This window comes from Acanthochromis polyacanthus, chromosome 13, assembly GCF_021347895.1.
Source record: "Acanthochromis polyacanthus isolate Apoly-LR-REF ecotype Palm Island chromosome 13, KAUST_Apoly_ChrSc, whole genome shotgun sequence".
Taxonomy (NCBI): Eukaryota; Metazoa; Chordata; class Actinopteri; family Pomacentridae; genus Acanthochromis; species Acanthochromis polyacanthus.
This window is the reverse complement of record NC_067125.1, coordinates 18,167,712-18,189,035: the sequence shown is the minus strand read 5'-3', so window position 1 is coordinate 18,189,035 and position 21,324 is coordinate 18,167,712. Positions and strand designations below refer to the sequence as shown.

At 38.9% G+C, this 21,324-nt stretch overlaps 1 protein-coding gene across 1 annotated transcript in view; it reads right to left on the bottom strand.

The window, feature by feature from the left end:
* Positions 1–4,667: 4,667 nt before the first annotated feature.
* Positions 4,668–21,324, bottom strand: part of mmp28 (matrix metallopeptidase 28) — a 29,110-nt gene continuing 12,453 nt past the window's right edge. Inside the window, 5 exon segments of the mRNA XM_022207643.2 lie at positions 4,668–5,516; positions 6,201–6,368; positions 7,559–7,708; positions 11,952–12,197; positions 17,219–17,440. Coding sequence (XP_022063335.1) covers positions 5,122–5,516; positions 6,201–6,368; positions 7,559–7,708; positions 11,952–12,197; positions 17,219–17,440 — 1,181 coding nt within the window. The 3' untranslated portion in view covers positions 4,668–5,121.

The following is a 21,324-nucleotide window of genomic DNA, read 5'->3' as shown; positions in this document are numbered from 1 at the left end:
TGTGTGTGTCCTGACAGTTTGTGCCTCCATATGATTTAAAATTGTTGGATTCATTGTAATATCACTGACAGAATTCATTCAATAACCTAAATAGGCGCAAAATAACTAACGGTCCGCCTGCAGTGATGGGAAAGAAAGAGATCATCAAACGAGTACATACTGGTCGGAAGTTAAGGTCAGAGTTGAATGCTAAATGTTTCCCATGTGCATATTCACACAGTCATGAAACTACTGTTGAGTTTTCAAATTCAGACCAGACAGAATTTCACCTTTCATTGCACGTGGAAGCATTTACGTTTGCATCTGTGTATTTCCTTTCTCTGCACAACAGTTTTTTAACATTTGACTCCATGCCATCCAGATATGTTACTCACCAATCTGCACTGCTCTCACACACTTAAACTACACACTTACAGTCCAAGCAACTGCATATATGTATGTATATATAGTTTAAATATGTGAATTCGGGAATGAAGAGTTACACCTTCTACTATAGCTCGACATCAGGAGGTAACACACAATCACAGGCCAAAGTCAGAAGTATAATTTATAGTGTCAGTCACTAGCACACTATGAATGTATCTTTGTTTCTTCTGTCACTGTGCAAAGAAAAAAAGGCTTTAAAGCATATTTGTAGCTGCTGTGTAACAATGCCGACATCTAAAAACAATATTACAGTTTAGATATTGATCAGACCAGACTAGTGTACAAAGATAAGAATCAGTAGATAAGCCACGCCCCTTTGAGCTGCTTGCTACAGCAAGGCTAAGCCATACAGTCCATAGATATATACAAACACTCAAGGCGGAGTCGGCAGCGTCGTCACTTGGCGGCCATCTAAGGACAGGGGACTGCTCTGGCGCGCTGTACTGTAGTCAATGGTAAGGTGGGTGATTTCCTCACTTAAACACTCATAACTCGCTCAATTCTTGATTGATTTACAAACGGTTTAGTTTATTACAAACCTTATTAACATGGCTATGATTCAGGCTAAATGTTGAAATCGCAGCTTTTCGTTTTGAAAAATGCGGCATAGTTGTGTGTCTTTTCTGCCTGGCTACTCAAGGCTGAGAACACAATCTGATTTTCAATTATTAGGTTTTCCTGAGACCAGCGTTTTTTGAGAACCTAATCTTTAGGCGAAATTACATTCTTTGTGGTTGTGGTTGTATTTATTTGCTAGAAATTCCAGCCCTGAGCCCTTTGGCACATATATCTCTGCACCCCAAAGAAGAGCCACTTGGCACTAATCCCTGGTTTACAGATGCTTTTGTTATGACAACGAGGCACTAGTGTGCGCATTACCACTTGAAACATGGCAAAACCTGGGATTTCAAGTGTTGATCACCAGCCATTACCATTACCAGTTAATCTTGAACACTGGTTGTAGCCTAAAATATTTAGCATAATTAATTTGTGTGCAACCGGCTACCAACCTAGCGCGGAAGCAGCCAGCAACAGCACAGAGGTGAGTGGCGGTGGAGCAAGGTCAAACCGACCAATAGGAACTCTTGTCCCTTCCACTCGCGTTGGTCCCGCCCATTCCATTTGGTTCAGTCAGATTCGCAAGCAAAACTTTAGAACTTGCAAGCAAACCTTACACAGCAGCTGTGTGGGTTGTAATTTTGCACTAAAAAATAAATTGTTGAATAATAATTTGTTTTCCATGCATTTGTATCACTCAAAAACATGCATCTAATTAAACTCAGGTTTGACTCAAAAAAGGTTAAAAATTGTTTCACGCACAAAAAAAGGCAAAAAACAAAATTTCACCATGCCGGGAGGGGTGAAGGCAATCGGGTCAGCCAGCCCTGCCAGCGAGGTGTCCCTTATTTATTTTTCAGGGAGTTGGCAACCCTCAAGGAGAACTCCAGTAGTTGACATTTCCTGCTGGAACCTTCTCTTTTTCAGCTTTCTTTCACTCCCGACCCAGTTTTTGTTGACATTTTTGACACTTTTTCCGAGCTTTGATCAATCCGAGAACATGAAGTACATCATCGTCATCGGCAGCGTAACCGATGGAGGGAAAACCACCCTCACCAATCGCCTGATCAAGAACCTGCCCAACTGCTGTGTGGTCCATCAGGGTGACTTCTTCAAGCCCCAAGATCAGATTGAAGTTGGTGAAGATGGCTTTAAGCAGTACGATGCCATGATGAGTACGATCTACGCATGGCTGGAGAACCTGGTGAAGTTTGAGAAGTCTCATGGCGTTAATAACACCCTGGACACAGAGATCGTCCCGAAGTCTGACCACAAGGAGGAAGAGGAGACTCTCATCCTTATTGTGGAGGGCTTCCTGCTTTACACCTACAGGTCTTTGATCGATGTGCTAAACCAACGCTACTTTATTTCCATCCCATATGAAGAATGCAAAAAGAGGAGGTGCTCTAGGAACTATACGGTGCCAGACCCCCCCGGCCTGTTCGATGGCCACGTCTGGACCATGGACCTACAACACAGGAACATCTGCTCGCTGTGAAAGATTATTGAGAGCAGCTTTTTGTGATTTCTATGCAAAACACTATGATGTTTGCTGAGCTGTGAACTATTAAATGACTTAAGAATATGGAGTATTGTTACTGTTTATTATTGTTCTCAGGTTTATTGTTAAATCTATAGAGTGTTGCTTATTGTATTTTATTGTATTTGATTTAAGAATATGGAGTATTGTTACTGTTTATTATTGTTCTCAGGTGTACTATTAATGTACGGAGTGCTACTTACTGTATTTTAAAATTTACATCGCTCCACAGAACATTTAAGATTATTTTACCACAGATCAAAGGTACAGATTGTTATTGTTCACTGTGTATTGGGTAGTACTCATTTTGATTTAGACTGATTAGTATACAGAACCCTATGATGTTTCTGGTTTACAGCTGAGAACTAGTTGCTAAAAGTACAGAATATTATTATTCTAAGAAGTGGAAATTGGCAGGGTTGTACAGTGCCTATCATAAGTATTCACCCCCTTTGATGTTTTACCCTTTTATTGCTTTCATAAATCAATCATGGTCAATAAAATTTGGCTCTCTTAACACAAAAATTTATTGGAAAAAACTCTTTAATATCAAAGTGAAAACAGATTACTATAAAGTAATGTCAATGAAAGAAAATTATATAAATAAAAATAATTGTTTGCATAATTATTCACCCCCTTTTTAATTTAATGGTCTAATTCAATAGAGGTCCATCAAATTGTTGCCAGTAGTCTCACAATTAGTGAAATGAAGATCACCTGAGTGGTGTGGGTGTGTTTCAAGTGACTGAGTTGTAAAACACCTGTGTCTGAAGGGTCCGGAGAGTGGTTGATCAGTATTCCTGGCTACCATTACACCATGAAGACAGAAGAACACTCTAAGCAACTCAGGGAAAGGGTTATTGAGAAGTACAATTCAGGGGATGGTTACAAAAAAATTTCCAAGGCACTGAACATCCCCCGGAGTTCAGTGAAATCAATTATCAAGAAATGGAAGGAATATGGCACTTGTGTGAATCTGCCTAGATCAGGCCACCCTCGTAAACTGAGTGACCGTGCAAGTAGGAGACTAGTGAGAGAAGCCACCAAGACCCCTACAACTACTCTGAAGGAGTTACAAGCTTCAGCTGCTGAGATGGGAGAGACTGTGCATGTAGCAACTGCTGCCCGGGTTCTTCACCGGTCAAAGCTTTATGGGAGAGTGGCAATGAGAAAGCCACTGTTGAAGAAAAGTCATATTAGATCTCGACTAGAGTTTGCCAAAAAGCATGTGGAAGACTCCATGGTCAAGTGGAAGAAGATTCTTTGGTCTGATGAGACCAAAATTGAGCTTTTGGCCATCAGATAAGACGTCATGTTTGGCAGAAACCAAACACTGCACATCACCAAAAACACACCATCCCCACTGTGAAGCATGGTGGTGGCAGCATCATGCTGTGGGGATGTTTCTCAGCAACTGGACCTGGAAGGCTTGTAAAGATAGAGGACAGAATGAATGCTGCAAAATACACTGAAATCCTGGGGGACAACATTTTTCAGTCTGCAAGAGAACTACGTCTTGGGAGAAGATTTATTTTCCAGCAAGACAATGATCTAAAACATACTGCAAAAGCTACACAGGAATGGTTAAAAAAGAACCAGGTAAATGTTCTGGAGTGGCCGAGTCAAAGCCCAGACCTCAATCCTATAGAGAATTTGTGGCTGGACTTGAAAAGGGCTGTTCATGCCCGATACCCGTGCAACCTGACAGAACTTGAGTAGTTTTGCAAAGAAGAATGGAGCAAAATTGCAGTGGGCAGATGTGCAAGACTGATTGAGACTTATCCACACAGACTCACTGCTGTGATTGCAGCCAAAGGTGCATCTACTAAATACTGACTTGAAGGGGGTGAATAATTATGCAAACAATTATTTTCATTTATATAATTTTCTTTCATTAACATTACTTTATAGAAATCTGTTTTCACTTTGACATTAAAGAGTTTTTTCCAATAAATTCTTTTGTTAAAAAAGCTACATTTTATTGACCATGATTGATTTATGAAAGCAATAAAAGGGTAAAACATCAAAGGGGGTGAATACTTATGATAGGCACTGTATGTAGTGCTGTTGCACAATATTTGTCACTTAATTTCCCTCAGGATTCTGTCGTTGAGCCTACCAGTTTTACATAACAGGCAAAGGCTGCAGCTGATGATGCTGTAATTCACATAAACAAGGAAACAAGTTTATCAGAATTTAAATGTTAACAGTCTAAAATGAAAAGATCATATACAGCTTTCCTATTGGGTTAAAGAGCCAAAAAACAAACAAAAAAAAAACCCAGGAAAAATACTTTGTAAAAGCGAGGTCGGTAGCAGCTTTCATTTTTTCTTACAACTTTTCGATGGCAACCCCCCCCAAATACCTGCTGTACCCCCCTGTGCACCCCCACTAAAGTTACTCTGGATCCGCCCCTGAGTATAAATACTGATTAAAAACATTTAAAAAAACAAGTAGCCTTATTTTTGCTGTGTTCTGTTAGCGCAAGTTTGAACCACTGCAACATATAAACTCAATGTTGGTCTTAAAGTCTTAGCACTGCTATTACAGAATACATCAACAAATTGCACTTCAAGTCCTACAGCTCCCTCTGCTGGTCAAAGGATGTTGTTGCTCTGAGGAGTGTTGCTGCAACCAGTCCAGCTCAGATCTTTTGCCCACTCCCCTTGTCTGGTGACTCGCACCTTCACCGGGTCAAACCTCCAGAACCGCTGTTCTCTGAACAGGTAAAGGCGTCCGTCTGGACGGGTCAGCGCCCCGTTGGTCCCCTGCGGCACGCCAGTCCAGTCTGTTAACCTGCGGGGGTAGTAGGGTTCTTGGTGCAGGGTTTTAAGGTCGAGTACAGAGTAGCGGGAACCTTTGAATACCACCATGTGACCCAGTGGGGCGTAATAGAAGGCACAGTCCGGGTGACGAGGCAGCCCCAAGTCACTGCTCCTCCTGGGGAAGCCGAGGTCCAGCACACTGCTTTTGTAGCGCCACATACGCTTCCCTGCACAGCATGAAACAAGGAAGACTAACATGATGCTCAAACTTGAAGTTATCACAGACAATAAAACCTTCATTACACTTATAAATAATGCACCATCTCATCATATTCAATCCTACATACATCCATTATTTACTATTTCACATAATGTCATAAAGCTCATCGCTTAAGATCACAAACCTTTAAGAGATGAAGAGATTTTCTATCAAAATATAAAAATGGAATAAGCTTTAGTCCTTTCAAACTAATTTTAAAAACTTACCATTGGCAGAAACCAGTGAGACTCTACGAATAAATGTTTTTAAGAAGGTTTAGTGTCTTGAAGAAATGCAGCCTTCTACTAATGATGATTTATGGAGTGTAACGCCTTCCAGCATCTGTACTTTACATAAAACTGCTTTGCATTCAGCAGATAAGAGAATCTTAGTCAAACTGCATGATTTTTGGCCCTTTAGCTGCAAATTTGGCTGAAGCTTCAGTGTACCAGCCTTCAGCACAAAAGTGAGGCTAATTAAAAAGTACAGCTGAGGCTTCCGTGCAGTGTGGCCTTTAAATAGCCTTCCTCTGTAAAAAGGCACAGGAGAACCTATTTTGGGGTTTTAACCGATATGTGAAGTTCACCAATAGCTTAGGGAATGTCTTTAAAAGGAAGTGAGAGTCCCATTAACGGGCTCGGTGGAGCGGTACCTTTGAAAAAATACCACTTGGAGTCCAGCGGGGAGAAGGCAGCAGCCTCGATGGCAGGAGGAAGGTCAGACCATCGCTGACGGAGAGGCAGCGGACCGCTCACACTGCCTTCAGCTGACACTGTCCAGTACACACTGCCCCGAAACACCAGCACTGTCTCATTCTGGTCTGGACACAAACACAGAAGGAAAAGCTGTTTAGATTACAGCACACGATGCTATGTGTACATTTTGTACTAATACATCTTTGTGTCTTTAAGAGAACAGTAGTGGAACAGTCTCTTCTTTGTAGCACTAAACTTGTTTTCACAGACAGAAACGTGGAAACATTTTATATTTGTGTTTGCTATTTCTGAGATGGAACAGAAAGTTTTCTACTGCTGTGCATCTAAAGAGGCCCCAGTGCCACTTCAACATGATTACAAAGGAGATCACTCATTATTACTATATTTCAAAAGTCTGATTGTGTTTTGCAGAAACAAGCGAGTGAATAACATAGAGGGTGGGAAAGTTTAATGAGCAAATGCCAGATTGTTGCTTAGTAAGTCCCATGTACCTCATTATAACAGAAGATACATAATAAAACATCCAATAGTTAGAAACTACCTATACAATGTACACTGATTGGTCCCTCTTAATTCCTAAACTTACTGAAAAACATCCCTAAATACAATGGTACCAAGCTTAAAAGTTCATTCTTAACATGGGAAGGTTGGTTACTGAGCTTTAAACTGCATCATCTTCATCAGTGTAGAGTTGTCATAGCCTCAAAGTTCAAAGGTTCTTTACTGTCATTGTTCTAAAAACTAAGAGAAGCACAGCATTTCCAGCACCACAATAAATAAGCTGTAATAGAATAAATAAATAAATAGGCTTTCATAAATAAAATGAATGAAAATAAGTACTCAGAAGCAAAGAAAAACAGAAATCTAAAATGCTAAAAACAACAATAAATACTTTTTACAGATCACAATGTATGCATGATCGGTCAGTGATCAAGTTTGCATGTCTTGTGGTGGCGTGGTGGGGTGGGATGCTGTTACTGAAGAGTCTTATGTATTGTGGAAAGAAGCTGTTGGCCATTCTGGAAGTTCTTGCTTGGATGGATCTGAACTTTCTCCCTGATGGTAGCAGCTGAAACAGATAAAACTTGTGCTTTCTTTCACACTTTATTTCATAACAGGTATCTAATACTGGCTTTGTCCTGCAGTTAAATACATAAATATGGTAACAGGAGTATCTGCTGTTTTTGCAGGATTTAGCATTGTTCTTCAGTTTTCCTGAGGCCACAGTGATAACCACAGCCATGACAGATTTGTCTGAGTGATCTTTAGTGGATATGTTTCATTTGGACCTCACCCATAGTGATGGCATCAAAGACGCCCTGGCAGTAGAGCGGCTGTCCTGGTGCCTCATGTCTGCTCTGAAGCTCTGTGAACTCCCACTCCTGCAGCACAGCGTCCAGAACCTGACCTGGCAACCTCACAGGACGATCACCTAAAGGTTTACCTGGAGGCAAAAAGAAAGAAACAAAACAATGAAGTAGAGCGCATCAGACAAGGCCATGATAGATGAGTCCACTTCCTATAAAATCACTTTGAGTGGGCTGCTGTGCTTAAATTTCCCACAGAGACCAAATAAAGCTCTGAGGATAAACAGTGGGGTACTGACCAGTCTAACATCTCATGCAGGCCAGAAGCAATTTCAAAATTAGACATTATGGGAACAAGTGGAAAGACAAACAGTGGAGAAAATGTTGTCATTTAAATTGTCCTTTGCAGGATGTGGCTGGGTTGATGTATACTGATGGATGACATTTACTGCACAGGAAATAAACAACTGACTTTAGATAAAGCAAATGCTAGAGCCCTGAACTAATTTTTAATTTTATACACTAAAACTAGAACCTCATTTTAGTGTTTGTCTTGCACAGCCTCATAGTGTGTACTTCTGGCACATGGGATGAACAGAATAAAGAACAAAAGGAAGCGACACACTGAAGAGTAAATGATAGTGCTTCAGACATGATTACAGCCATTTTGTTTGCTAGTAGCTGAACAAACATTTGTATTGGCGGTGGATAAAATCAGGACACCCAAGAAAAGGAGGAAGACTGCAGGAAAACTAGATAAACACACAACAGAGAAAAGCACATGGATTCAGTGTGAGGAAGGAGGCAGGGCTGCAAGATAACAGTTAGATATCTGACTTCACTCAAACACTAAACGTTGTTTTTATGCTCCGCAGTGTGCAACAGTGGAGGAGGGTCCTTTAACTTTAAAGTTGAGACCCTGTTTTCAACAGTTAACTTCATGTAGTTAAGGTCCCATATTTTACCCCTTCTCAGCAAAATAATGAAAATGTCACATGTTCCCAGAATGCATCTCTCAATGTTTAATCTCAGAATACTGCAAAGATGATTCATTTCACAATCACTGTATAAGTTCTGGTTTTAGTCTTGTTTTAAATGGAGTGTTTTAGTGTCTACAACTGTAAATCCAGCTGAACCCCATCTGTCCACACCCCTTTCAGGAAGAAGACTCTCTCTGCATCTGTGATTGTTGACCTCACGACAGACTTCACAGACGACACCAAGACTTTCTCTTGGTACGTGGAAACATCAACCAATCTGCAGTAAGTTGCTGTTTTTGTTTATTGGTTTCAAATCGATCTTAACTTGTGAGCTGCACTGAAATGTTTCAGCTGATCAAGTTAGGTTAACCTTTAAATAGATATTTTCTCAGATTATCTCAAATTTTGCAAAAAAAAACTGAATCTATAATGTGACTACAGCTATAGAATATTTTTTTCCTCTGAATAATATTATAGTAAAAGTACAGCAAACTGTAAAATAGAAACACCCAGTAAAGTACTTCAACATTTTGTCCAGATGTGCTACTAGATGTGCTAGGAGGATTTAACCCTTTGATGCACAGCATGGGTCAGGAGTTACACATTTTCCATCGGATTTGGGTCACTTTTTACCCATGTTATGCGTCAAAGGGTGAAACTTGTGCTTGAAGGTTTCAGAATGTTTTAGTATTGTCTGTACTTCTGAATAAATGTGACCTAAAACACTGGACTTAAATTTTGCCTTCAAATTAACTGTTAATCCTAGAGGTTTCTGTAGTTTTGTTAGTCATAGATATGTTGTATTAGATCCTTTTGTTATATTAGATCCTCAAATTAAAAAATGACAAGCAAAATGTTTTGGTCTCATATGTTGAACCAGGCTCTGCTTATCTACTTTCAAGACTTTTATAAAAATCTGATGTATTTTAGGTCATATTTATGTAGAAATATGTAGAATTCTAAACGGCTCACAAACTGTCAAGGTATCTTTAAGGTACTGACTTTCATTTTGCATGATTTTATACATAAATGTCACCATATGTGGCATCTATAGTTAGACTCAACTTTACTAAGACAAAGATTTATTAGTAACACTTATAAAGGTTGAACTAAATGCAGTACTTTTACTTGTAAACCACTTTCACATTGTGGTACAGTCACTTCCAAAGGATCTGCATGATTCCTCCACCATAATATGCACTCTGTACATACACTGTATTCCAATGAGCAATCAGAGCAGCTCTGGAGAAACTGACATATTCAATCTGCTTCCTTTCAAATCCCAATGCCAATACCAGGAATGGCTCACACACCCTCTGCCTGGAGCTTTTTATCTTTAAGCAGATGCAGTATTTTCGCAGCGCCAGCAATCCTGTCAGTTGCTGTTCTTGTCCGTGTCCGTCTCTGGAGTTGCTGACATTTACGTGGGAGCAGCTGCATTGTGCAGATATTACTGCCACGGGGTAGAAATCAAGTTGATAAGTGTACAGGAGAAAAGCAATCTGAGGACCTGCTAAAGAATCCTGGGCAACTTTTTGTGAAGCAATAAAAAATAAAAAGCTATCAGAGATCTGTTTTGGATTCTTTCTATAAAGGCCGATAAGTGGAGCGGCTTTCAATGTAAAAGCAAAAAACACATACAGCTCAGTGACCAACTCAACACTAACTATCTGCTCTAAAAGCTGCTCATTAGTGGAAGTTAATTCAAAATATGGTCCAGTTATGAGTCAAAGTGGCGTAAAGCGCTGCAGGTGTTGAGTGGAACTGAGCAAATGCATTTTTCGGAAGGCGGAATATTTCCAGTGACGGCGCCGATGGGCAGACATTTAGCAGAGAGGGTGGCATCTGGCCGCCTGCGAGCCGAATCTCAACTTCAGAGCGGAATTATCCAAATGATTGTGTGACTGTCCTGCAGCCATGAAAACATTCCTGCAGAGTGTTGTGTTTTCACTGGCCCTGTGCAGCTGCCGCAGACCTGATGCTCTGGGTCACAGCAGAGAAAGTGCTTCAAGCATCTTGCAGATTTGTTTAAAATCACAAATTACAATCATAGCAGACAGCTGCTTTTGGTGCAAAAATAGTTGCTATACAAATGTTACAGTATCAGTTTCTAAGCAGCAGGAAAAAAACACAAGCAATAGGTGAACGATGCAGAGAGACACATGTGGAAACGTGACGACTATAATAGTTTCTGTTTACTGTGAGCGTGTTGTCCCTCCTGGCATGCAGAGAGACACATGTGGAAACCTGCCTCACGCATGCCAGGAGGGACAACACGCTCACAGTAAACAGAAACTATTATAGTCGTCATAAGGCCTACGTAATGCTCCACATTCTGCAAGCACACCAGTAATCTATCACAACAGAGCTGACAAAAACTCACAGGTAAACACTGTGAGACGCTGGATAATAATAATAATAATATACAAACAGTGTGTTATTTGGACGCACGCACCACCTCTGCTGCCCTCAGTCTAGTAAACCCAGCAGCTAAGAGGCCACAGCGCTGAAACCGACAGAACAGACTGCTCAAAGATAAACCCAACAAAGAAATGATGCTGTTTAGACTCTTTCTGATCAAGATTAGATGTTTTCATGGCAGCAGAAAGTGTTCTATTGTCCCTCTTTCTGTTCTACAAAACTAAAATTTCAATAATCTCTTGTACAAATAATGCTTTTGTGGATTTTAATCACATTCATAGCTGTGAGCTTTAACACACACAAGCTCTGAATGTGTTGCTGATGGCAGCTTTCTGGATCTAATCAGACTCCCATTTTAAAAACTGTTGCCCAAACACAGGTTTTAATGAACTTTGGAGACTTTGAAAGGCTTTGTTGTTCAACTCATTCTCACTCTTTACTTGCAGCTGGTGGCCTTCAATCTTTTTCACAGCTCAGAGCCATGACTTCCAAACTAATGGGCAACAGAGCAAAAATATCTTTGCATCTGTGTTTCCTCAAAGACAGTCTGGTTTCATAACAACACAACAATCCATTCAGTTGGTTTAATAACAACTGACTGTCAACTGCAACCTTATCTCACCATCTTTAAGTCTTCCTGAGGTCAGACACTGAGACATTTGTCATCTGTCCACTAAATTGCTTTTTTGCAGCCCTTCAGACTTTCAGCCTCAGGAAAAGTGGTAAAACTGTCTCTGTGTGTCCAGTGAAAGGTGCTATGTTTAACACCTCTGCTCTGTTTGGAGCCAGACAAGATGCATTTAACATAGACAGCATTTCCTCTGAGGCGCTGCGAAGGTTTGTCATGGAAATGTTTACATCTGGAGGAGAACTGAAAGACAAAACACATCCAGATGATATCAGTTTGTGATTAGAAACCCACAAACATCGTCTGTGAGGTGAAAGACGTCACCACAAACCAGATCCTGACCCTTCTCACCGTACAGCTGCTGCACTGCAATGATGTCGTCCCAGCTCAGAACCAGGCTGCGGCCCAGTTTCCTGTAGTATGGTGACATTAAAGCGTGGCGAACGGGGGAGTGTTCCAGTCCCAGAGTGTGTCCGATCTCGTGGGCGGTAACCATGAACAGGTTGTGTCCCTTGTGTCCGTTCAGCGTCCACCTCTCTGCCATGTCGAAGTGGGCTTCACCTCGGCGAGGCAGGAAGGCGTGAGCCAGAGTTCCCCCTGAACAGCAAAGCGGAGACACAATTAGTCACTGTATATGATAGTTTGCATATAAATTCTCGTTAAATCTAAGCAGTTTTACTATTTATTGGCTGATTTACCATCGTGACAAACAGCATCCTCACAGTGGGTCGGTTATTTCTGCTGTGCTTCCAAACCTTGATGAATTTCTGTCACTGTAATCAACATGTAGATTCAGAGGAGACTCTAACCATCTGTCACGTGTTCAAAAATGATGCTTTCAACAAACTTAAAATTATTTAGGAAAAACAAAAAAAGGAATAGTGGATGTTAACTGATTATATACCTGAGTATTATAATTGCTAGTTTCTTATTTTATAGAAAGTCATGTTTTCAGGATGCACAATGCTGGATTTTGACCAATATCCTATACGCTGATATTTCCAACTCATTTTGGGCAATTCTCAACATGTGCACATATTTTTCCACATAACTGTAGAGAACATCAGGTGTCTTTTGTAGTGGAATTAACAAATTATTATTTTTTAGCACAATGGTGAACTAACAGGTGCAGACATTAAATTCAAGGCTTTCCAAATGTTCAGATCAAGGGTGCAAAATAAGAAAATTACTTCAACTTACAAGTAAAACATGTCATACGATTTTTTATGCAACATTTTCCAACAGAACTGTGAACTCTCTCTGTTATCTATCTATCGGTGCTCATTTAGGCTGATACTGATATTTCATTTTAAAGCCTGTAACTGCTCACACCTGTAGTAGAGATTTATGATAAAAAATGTTCATGTATCTGTGCAGGCCTGTGCGTACATATCATGATAACCTTCCTCGCATTAATTGTTGAGCAACATTGTTGTAAATAATAGAGTCTGACCCGTTCTGTGGGACAAACTATGGGGTCTATAACACACATCTTTTTCTGTATTATGTTCTGTAAAAGAAAGTGTTCAAACCATCATAGATTGGAAAACATATACATCCATACTGATGCATCCATGACAGGGATCCACGATATTGGGCAACTCATACAGTGGTCTGGATTTAATCTAAAGCGGCAATTTGTGGTTTTAGAAACAGTTATGTTTAGTAACTATTTAAACTAGTGAGGTTTTTGTTCTCTTTCTCTTCTTCAAATACGAAGCAGGTTTGAAGTTCAGCAACCTCATGAACATTGGCAAGAAAAAACCCTCCTCACGAGATAACTCAGAGAAATGTGTCGACTTGTCAGGTAAAAACCAATCTACTTTACACGTCATTCTAAGCTCAGATGTTGTGTCTCTTTGTGGGACCTGATGGATTGTTTTTGTACATTATTATTTATGCAAGTGTAAACATGTCAGTAATTGCCTAAATGCAGCATCTTATTACAAAAATGTAGTCATATTTAAACAAACAAAACTCTGGGATTCTTTACAATCAATCTAAGTCACACATTTTATTTTATTCACCAAAACAGAAAAAAACTTTCCTGAAAACATTTCTCTTTTTCATGGACACCTTCCTGGAAATGTTCCATTTTTCCTTGAAACTTTCATGGAAAATTCTTGGAAAAATTCATGGAACATTCTCATATGATTCCTCAAAATTTCCATAAAATTTCCACAAAATTCTGGAAAATTTTGGGGGAAATTCCTGAAATAATCTCATAAAATTCATGGAAAATTGCCATAAAACTCCTGAAAATTGCCAATAAATTTCCATAAAATTGCTATAAATTACCCAAAGGTTCCCAGGTTTTTTTAAAAAATTCCCATAAAATTCCAGGAAATTTTCCCAAAATCTGCGCTAAAATTCTCAAAAATATGTCATAAAATTCCTGGAAAATTGCCAAAAAAAAAAAAAACAGAAAATTTTTCCCAAATTCCTCAAAAATTCTAATTAAATTCCCAGAACATTCAGACAAAGTTCTAGGAAAATTCCATGAAAAATCCAGGGAAATTCCTGAAAAGGTGTTAGAAAATTCCCAGAACTACACACGTGGACAAAATTGTTGGTACCCTTCAGTTAAAGAAGGAAAAACCCACAATTCTCACTGAAATCACTTGAAACTCACAAAAGTAACAATAAATTAAAAATTATTGAAAATTAAATAATCAAAAACAGCCATTACTTTTGAATTGTTGATTAACATAATTATTTAAAAAAACAAACTAATGAAACAGGCCTGGACAAAAATGATGGTACCTCTATAAAAGATTGAAAACTATTTGACCAGAGTGACATGATTAACTCAGGTGTGTCATTTAATTGGCATCACAGGTGTTTCCAAACTCATAATCAGTCAGTCTGCCTATTTAAAGGGAGACAAGTAGTCACCCTGCTGTTTGGTGAAAAGGTGTGTACCACACTGAACATGGACAACAGAAAGCGAAGGAGAGGATTGTCCCAGGACATCCGAAAAAAATTATAGACAAACATCTTAAAGGTAAAGGCTATAAGAGCATCTCTAAACAGCTTGAAGTTCCTGTGACAACAGTGGCTCATATTATTCAGAAGTTCAAGACCCACGGGACAGTAGCCAACCTCCCTGGACGTGGCCGCAAGAGGAAAATTGATGACAAATTGAAGAGACGGATCGTTGGAATTGTATCCAAAGAGCCCAGAGCAACCTCCAAAGAAATTAAAGGTGAACTCCAAGGCCAAGGTACATCAGTGTCAGATCGCACCATTCGTCGTTGTTTGAGCCAAAGTGGACTTCATGGGAGACGACCAAGGAGGACACCACTGCTGAAAAAAACTCATAAAAAAGCCAGACTGGAATTTGCAAAAATGCATGTTGACAAGCCACAAAGCTTCTGGGAGAATGTCCTTTGGACAGATGAGACCAAACTGGAGCTTTTTGGTAAGGCACATCAACTCTATGTTCATAGACTCAAAAACCAAGCATACGAAGAAAAGAACACTGTCCCTACGGTGAAACATGGAGGAGGCTCAGTAATGTTTTGGGGCTGCTTTGCTGCATCTGGCACAGGGTGTCTTGAAAGTGTGCAAGGTACGATGAAATCTGAAGACTATCAAGGCATTCTGGAGAGAAATGTGCTGCCTAGTGTCAGAAAGCTTGGTCTCAGTCGCAGGTCATGGGTCTTCCAACAGGACAACCATCCAAAACACACAGCCAAAAACACCCAAGAATGGCTGAGAGAAAAGCGTTGGACTATTCTAAAGTGGCCTTCTATGAGCCCAGATCTGAATCCCATTGAACATATGTGGAAGGAGCTGAAACATGCCATTTGGAGAAGACACCCATCAAACCTGAGACAACTGGAGCTGTTTGCTCATGAGGAGTGGGCCAAAATACCTGTTGACAGCTGCAGAACGCTCATTGACAAATACAGAAATTGTTTATAATTGCAGTGATTGCCTCAAAAGGTTGTGCAACAAAATATTAAGTTATGGGTACCATCATTTTTGTCCAGCCCTATTTCATTAGTTTGTTTTTTTAAATAATTATGTTAATCAACAATTCAAAAGTGATGGCTGATTTTGATTATTTAATTTTCAATAAATTTTTATTTATTGTTACTTTTGTGAGTTTCAAGTGATTTCAGTGAGAATTGTGGGTCTTTCCTTCTTTAACTGAGGGGTACCAACAATTTTGTCCACGTGTGTATAATTTCTTTTATTATTTACTTAATGAAAATGTCTAAAATCTGGAATCGTCATGTACAATATTTTCCAAGTGCCCTGTCACTGCTTCATGCAGCAGAGATGAATTGTTTCACCTCTGAATTAATTTGCAAGGTTAAGAGGGAGACAGAGAGTCTGTGTGGCGTCTCCGAACAAACTGTCCTGCAGACCAGCCGAGGACGTCCGACTCACCTTCAGTCTGTCTGCTGTATAAAAGACTGTTTGACGTTTGTCTGGCGCCACTCAGCTCATTCACTTGACTGTGAGTTCATCTGAAGATGCTGAATTTAACTTACAGAAGGACAAATTCTTGACTTTGCCACCACATACTTACACGCTATCCTTGTGCTTCCCTATCTAATTTGAAATTGTGTTATATAGTCACAGCAACAGAGGAAGCTTTCATGGTGTAAGAGTTAAAGAAATGCATTAAAGGGCTCCATAAATTCATCAGTGTGGAATAATTTGGAAAAACATCTCTGGGTTAAAGGGATGTTTCCATACGTCCCACAAGACATTAACTTGATCAGTTTACATGTTTGTATTAAATGTAAAATTGTGTAATTGTGGGATTCAGATTAGTGTGTAATTAAAAAGTTACATTAATGTGATTGTTTATAGTAATCAGGTTAGTGTGTACACACAAACACCAGAAACGGTTCGTTTATCGCTCAGGAATTTGGGATCAGGAAAGATTTTGTAAGAGAGACCAGAGAACAAATTATATACACAAGATCAGAACATCCCAGAACAATCAGCGCAAACACATTAACTAAAACTACAACAAACTATTCTTGTTCAGTGTTTGTAGGAGGAACTACTTGGGAAACTAATCTGTGATCAGGTGTTGGATTATTGGCAGAACCTGTAAATGAAGGCCTTACAAATGAAACCACAGGGAGAGAGATCAGTGGCAATTTGAATTAATGTGTTACTGTAAAAAAAAATACCTGGAAAATTCCCATAAAATTTTCACAAATTTCTGGAAAAAGTTTGGGGAAATTCCTGTAGAATTCCTGTAAAATTGTCATAAAATTTCCAGAAAATTGCCACAAAAGTCCTGAAAAATTGCCAATAACTTCCCAGGAAATTGCAAAAAAAATGCCAGAAAATTCCCCCAAAGTTCCCAGAAAATTCCCCCAAAAATTGACACAACATTTCCATATAATTCCTGAAGAATTGGTGTTAAATTCCCATAAAATTCCATAAAATTCCTACACCATTTCAGAAAGATTTCCATTAAATTCTGGGACAATTCTCATCAAATTCCTGGAATATTTGATCATTTTTTGAAAAATTCCTGGAAAATTGCCCAAATTGTGATAAAAATTCTCATAAAATTCCCAGAATGAAACAAATGAAAACACAGGTAGAGAGGTCAATGTTAATTTGACTAAATATGTGACTCTGACCTGGCCCGTCAAAAGCGTTGCTGGCCCCGTCGTTGTGATCTCCCTCGTAAAAGGCCAGCCGGATGTCTGCGGGGCCTTCAGGAGCCTCCTGGAACACCAAACCCGACACGTTGCTCCACAGCTGGAAGGCGGCACGCACCGCCAGCCGCACGGAGCTCAGAGACAGGTGGTGAGGCCAGTTCACGATCTGGTAGGTCAGATGATGCTTGTACCACTTCTCAGCTGGAGAACAACCACAGAGACACAAACAGAGATATGAGGCACGCAGGTACGAAGCTCACAGTCTGGTTCTTCACCAACTTACAGTCTTATCAGGAACTGGAGATAAGCTCAAATCACAAGATAACCACAAGAAGAAGATGGAAATATTCTTGAGAGCATAAAGAGGATACTTTCAGCCATTCATCAGTTACAGTAAAGATGATCTACAACAATACAAGTAAAAGAAAACAAACTTAAGAACTCCAGTAAGCCAGAGGACATATTTGAATGGCATGAGACTCTTTTTTTCTTTGCCAAAGACATAACTAAAATGATGAGTAGGAATGGCATTTATGAACAGAAGGATGAAAGGCATGCAAAGCCACCACTGCCACGCTTCTATTTTCATTTGGATCAGAATCCCACAGAAAAATTACCTAGATTTACACTTAAAGGACATATTATGCTGTAACTCATAGGCTGCCGCCCCTCATAAAGGTGTTTAGTGCCACAAGATTGCCTACAAAAGCAGAACTGTTAATTAAACAACACAAGAAAAGCAAAATCCTGAGACGTCCACATGAAAACAAGTCTAAAAGTTGGAGAAACAACAGTGAAAACTCACAATCTCACAGCAAGATGCCACATTTCCTGCTTCTACACCGGAGTATACCGTCTCAGATTACAATAGGGGGGCAACACTGACACAAACAATTTAAAATACAGAACAAACAAAACACAAATTTATGATGATATTGCTGCTGCTAAGAATGAAAATGCATCTACAGAGGCACAAACACATTCATGGGAAAACTCAGAATGAATTTCAAGCAGAACAGTTCAACTTTCCCTCCACAATTCAGCTCAGTTCAGCCGATTAGAGGAGCAATCACTAATTTTGAGCTCAAATGAAGTGCACATCTCAAAAGATATGTTCAGATCTCTTGTTTATCTGAAAGTAATACTTCAATGCTCATATATACACACTATAAGAGTTGCTGCTCCTCTAGTTTACACTTTTTTATGTACAAACTTGGCTTTAACAATCTGAAAAATCCAAATCAACATGGGTATCTTCCAATGCACAAGTATTTTCAGCATTTAGTCTTTAGTTTACTCTGCTTTGTTTTAGTTTACTGAGTTATGGAAGAGCTGCAGGAATTTTACACAAGCTTGTGTTCTGTTTGAAAACCTATACGTTAACTTACCGGATAAACTGAACACCCCAAATAAAGCCTTTATCCGTGCTCTGCTGTAAGGTTGGAAGGAAACATTTACACATTCTACTGAGACACTGAAATTAGTTTCAGAGCTGCTTCGACCAGCTGACTGATCCAACATCAGAAAATAAATGCATGATTAGACAACTCATAGTCCTTTTTCAGGCAAAAATGCCAAACATTAGGCACTTTCAAGGCCTGTTGGGTATTTTTTTCCTTTTTCATTTAGATAGATAGATAGATAGATAGATAGATAGATAGATAGATAGATAGATAGATACTTTATTAATCTTGAGGGAAATTCAAATTATTAATATATCAGTAAAGTAATTATCTGTGGTCAGACAAATCCTAAAAATGGCTCTGAATTTCAAATGAATCTCCCATTTGTTGTTTTCTTTCTGTTTCATGTTCAAATACATGCCACGTATTTCCACTGGCTTTGTCCCTTTAGTTTTATGGTGTAATAATAATTGTATATCATGGGTAATAGCATTTGGAAAGGAGTTCTTCAAACTGTTATTATTATCAATTACTGATGCAACGATGTATTTACATTTTGTGTGTTCTGTATCATAAATTTGGATCCCTGATGTCCCCAGTTTCAGTCAGTTATGCTTTGAAGTAGAACCTCTGTGAATCCAGCAGGCCGAGCCAAAATGACAGGATGTTAACCATGTCAGCTTACAGCTGGGTAAACTAACAAGCACTCTGAGCACACGCTCGACTAAACAATTTACTTCAACACGTGTCTGTGGTTTCTTAGCTTAGGTGTAATTGCATGCGCTGCAAACTTCAGAATCTCGCATTTGTTTCGGGGACAGAGAGAAGGAGGAGCAACATGCAGCCATTCTTTAATTTACGAGAGTCTAATCTGTTCACGTTTATACACATAATTACACAATATAGCAATATGGAGACAAAACAAACAGGCACAGACTGTAGACCATGTAGAACACATCCACAACAAGCAGAGAGGCTGCTGAGCAGGAAACAGTCATTTGATAATATGAACCTTTAGGGAGAGGCAACTTGAGAGGCTGAACAACGGTTTAACTCCGAGAGTGGACAGAGCTGGAGACAGAGCTGGAGACTGCAAAAACCCAAAATCCTACCAAGTCTATTTGTCTTATTTTTAGTCAAAATGTCTCATCCCACTTAATTTAAGATGAATTCACTTAACAAGTGGCATTTCAGCAAGATGGAGGGACTTGTTTTAAGACAATGCATCTTAAATATCTTGTTAAGTCAAACAACCTTGAATTTATCTTGTTTTAACCCTCCTGTCGTCCTGCAGGTCAAATTGACCTGTTTTAACGCTTGAAAATGTGGAAAAATATATATATTTTTACAGTGAAAACTTCCACATTTTCAAAATTTTTTGGGAAATTTTTTAACATTTTTCAGCGGAAAAAGAAATGTTTAAAAAATAATTCTTTCAGAACATTTGGAAAAAAATCAACCAAAATCCAGCAAAATTTACATATAAGCTCTAAAATATTAGAGCTTATATGTAAATACTTCAGATATTTTTAGGGTTTTTTTTGGAAGATTTTTACTCATTTTCTGAAAATATTTACAATTTTTAGATTTTTTTGCTTTTTAATTTTTATTTCTTGCCAAATTTGTGGATTTTTTTAATATAAAACTTTTAAGGGAAAACTTTTAAGGAATTTTATTCCTGAAGATTTTGCATTTTTTTTTATAAATTTGGGGAATTTTTTTGCTGAATTTTTGGATTTTTTTTCAGACGAAGAAACAATATTTTTTGGTGCCGTAAATGAAGACAGCAGGAGGGTTAAGACACCGAAGCTTGACAATCCTGGTAAAATAGAGCTTAAAATAAGTTTTCCCAGCTAATTTTAAGATCTCAATATTCTAAATTTAATATCTTATTTCAAAAAATCTTACCAAGTCATTTTTCACTTGCTCTATTGGCAGATTTTTTTTTCATATATTTCAAGGTAGAAGTTCTTTGAAATAAAAAGTTAAGTTTTCTTTTTCTGAGAGGGGCATTTTTTCCAGTGGAAACAGATCTGAGAGCACCTTATAAACAAGAGGAGAATTTTAAGAAGGTGCACAGAGTTTCCTGAAATAAACCATCTCTGCAAAATGCTACATTTACTGGTTCATCTATCCAATGATATGTGGTTAAAAAACACAGATGCATTGCTCTGTTTCTACATTACAGCTATGCAAACCTCTCATGAACTTACAGTGCAGGACAAAATGTTTGCTACTATGAAGAATGTCATCACCTAGAAATGGCTGTGAGCAAAACTCCCATTAAAGTAGACAAAGTGGGCTAAAAATGCCACTGAAATAATCTCAGTTAGTTTCTACGAGAAATTGATCATTACCTTAAACCTGCAAAAATTATTTTTCTGCAATAACTCTTTTTGATGACCAGTGACAAGGGCTTTACGGGTTTAAACATACTTTCAGAGCTGATGCTTAACTAAGAAGTGGCGACATAAATCAAGCACATTTACAGTTGTCAAAATATTTCTAAAAGGACCAAATGTGAGTGGGAGGTCTGCAAACATGCCTCCATTTCACACTGCAGCTCAATCATACAGCCGGGACGCCCTGGAAATTCAAACCTGCAGACGATTTTGTGTTTAAAATGATTTTGATGGCGTTTGCACTTGGTTAAATAACGCACAGCGAGGAGGAGATGGGAGC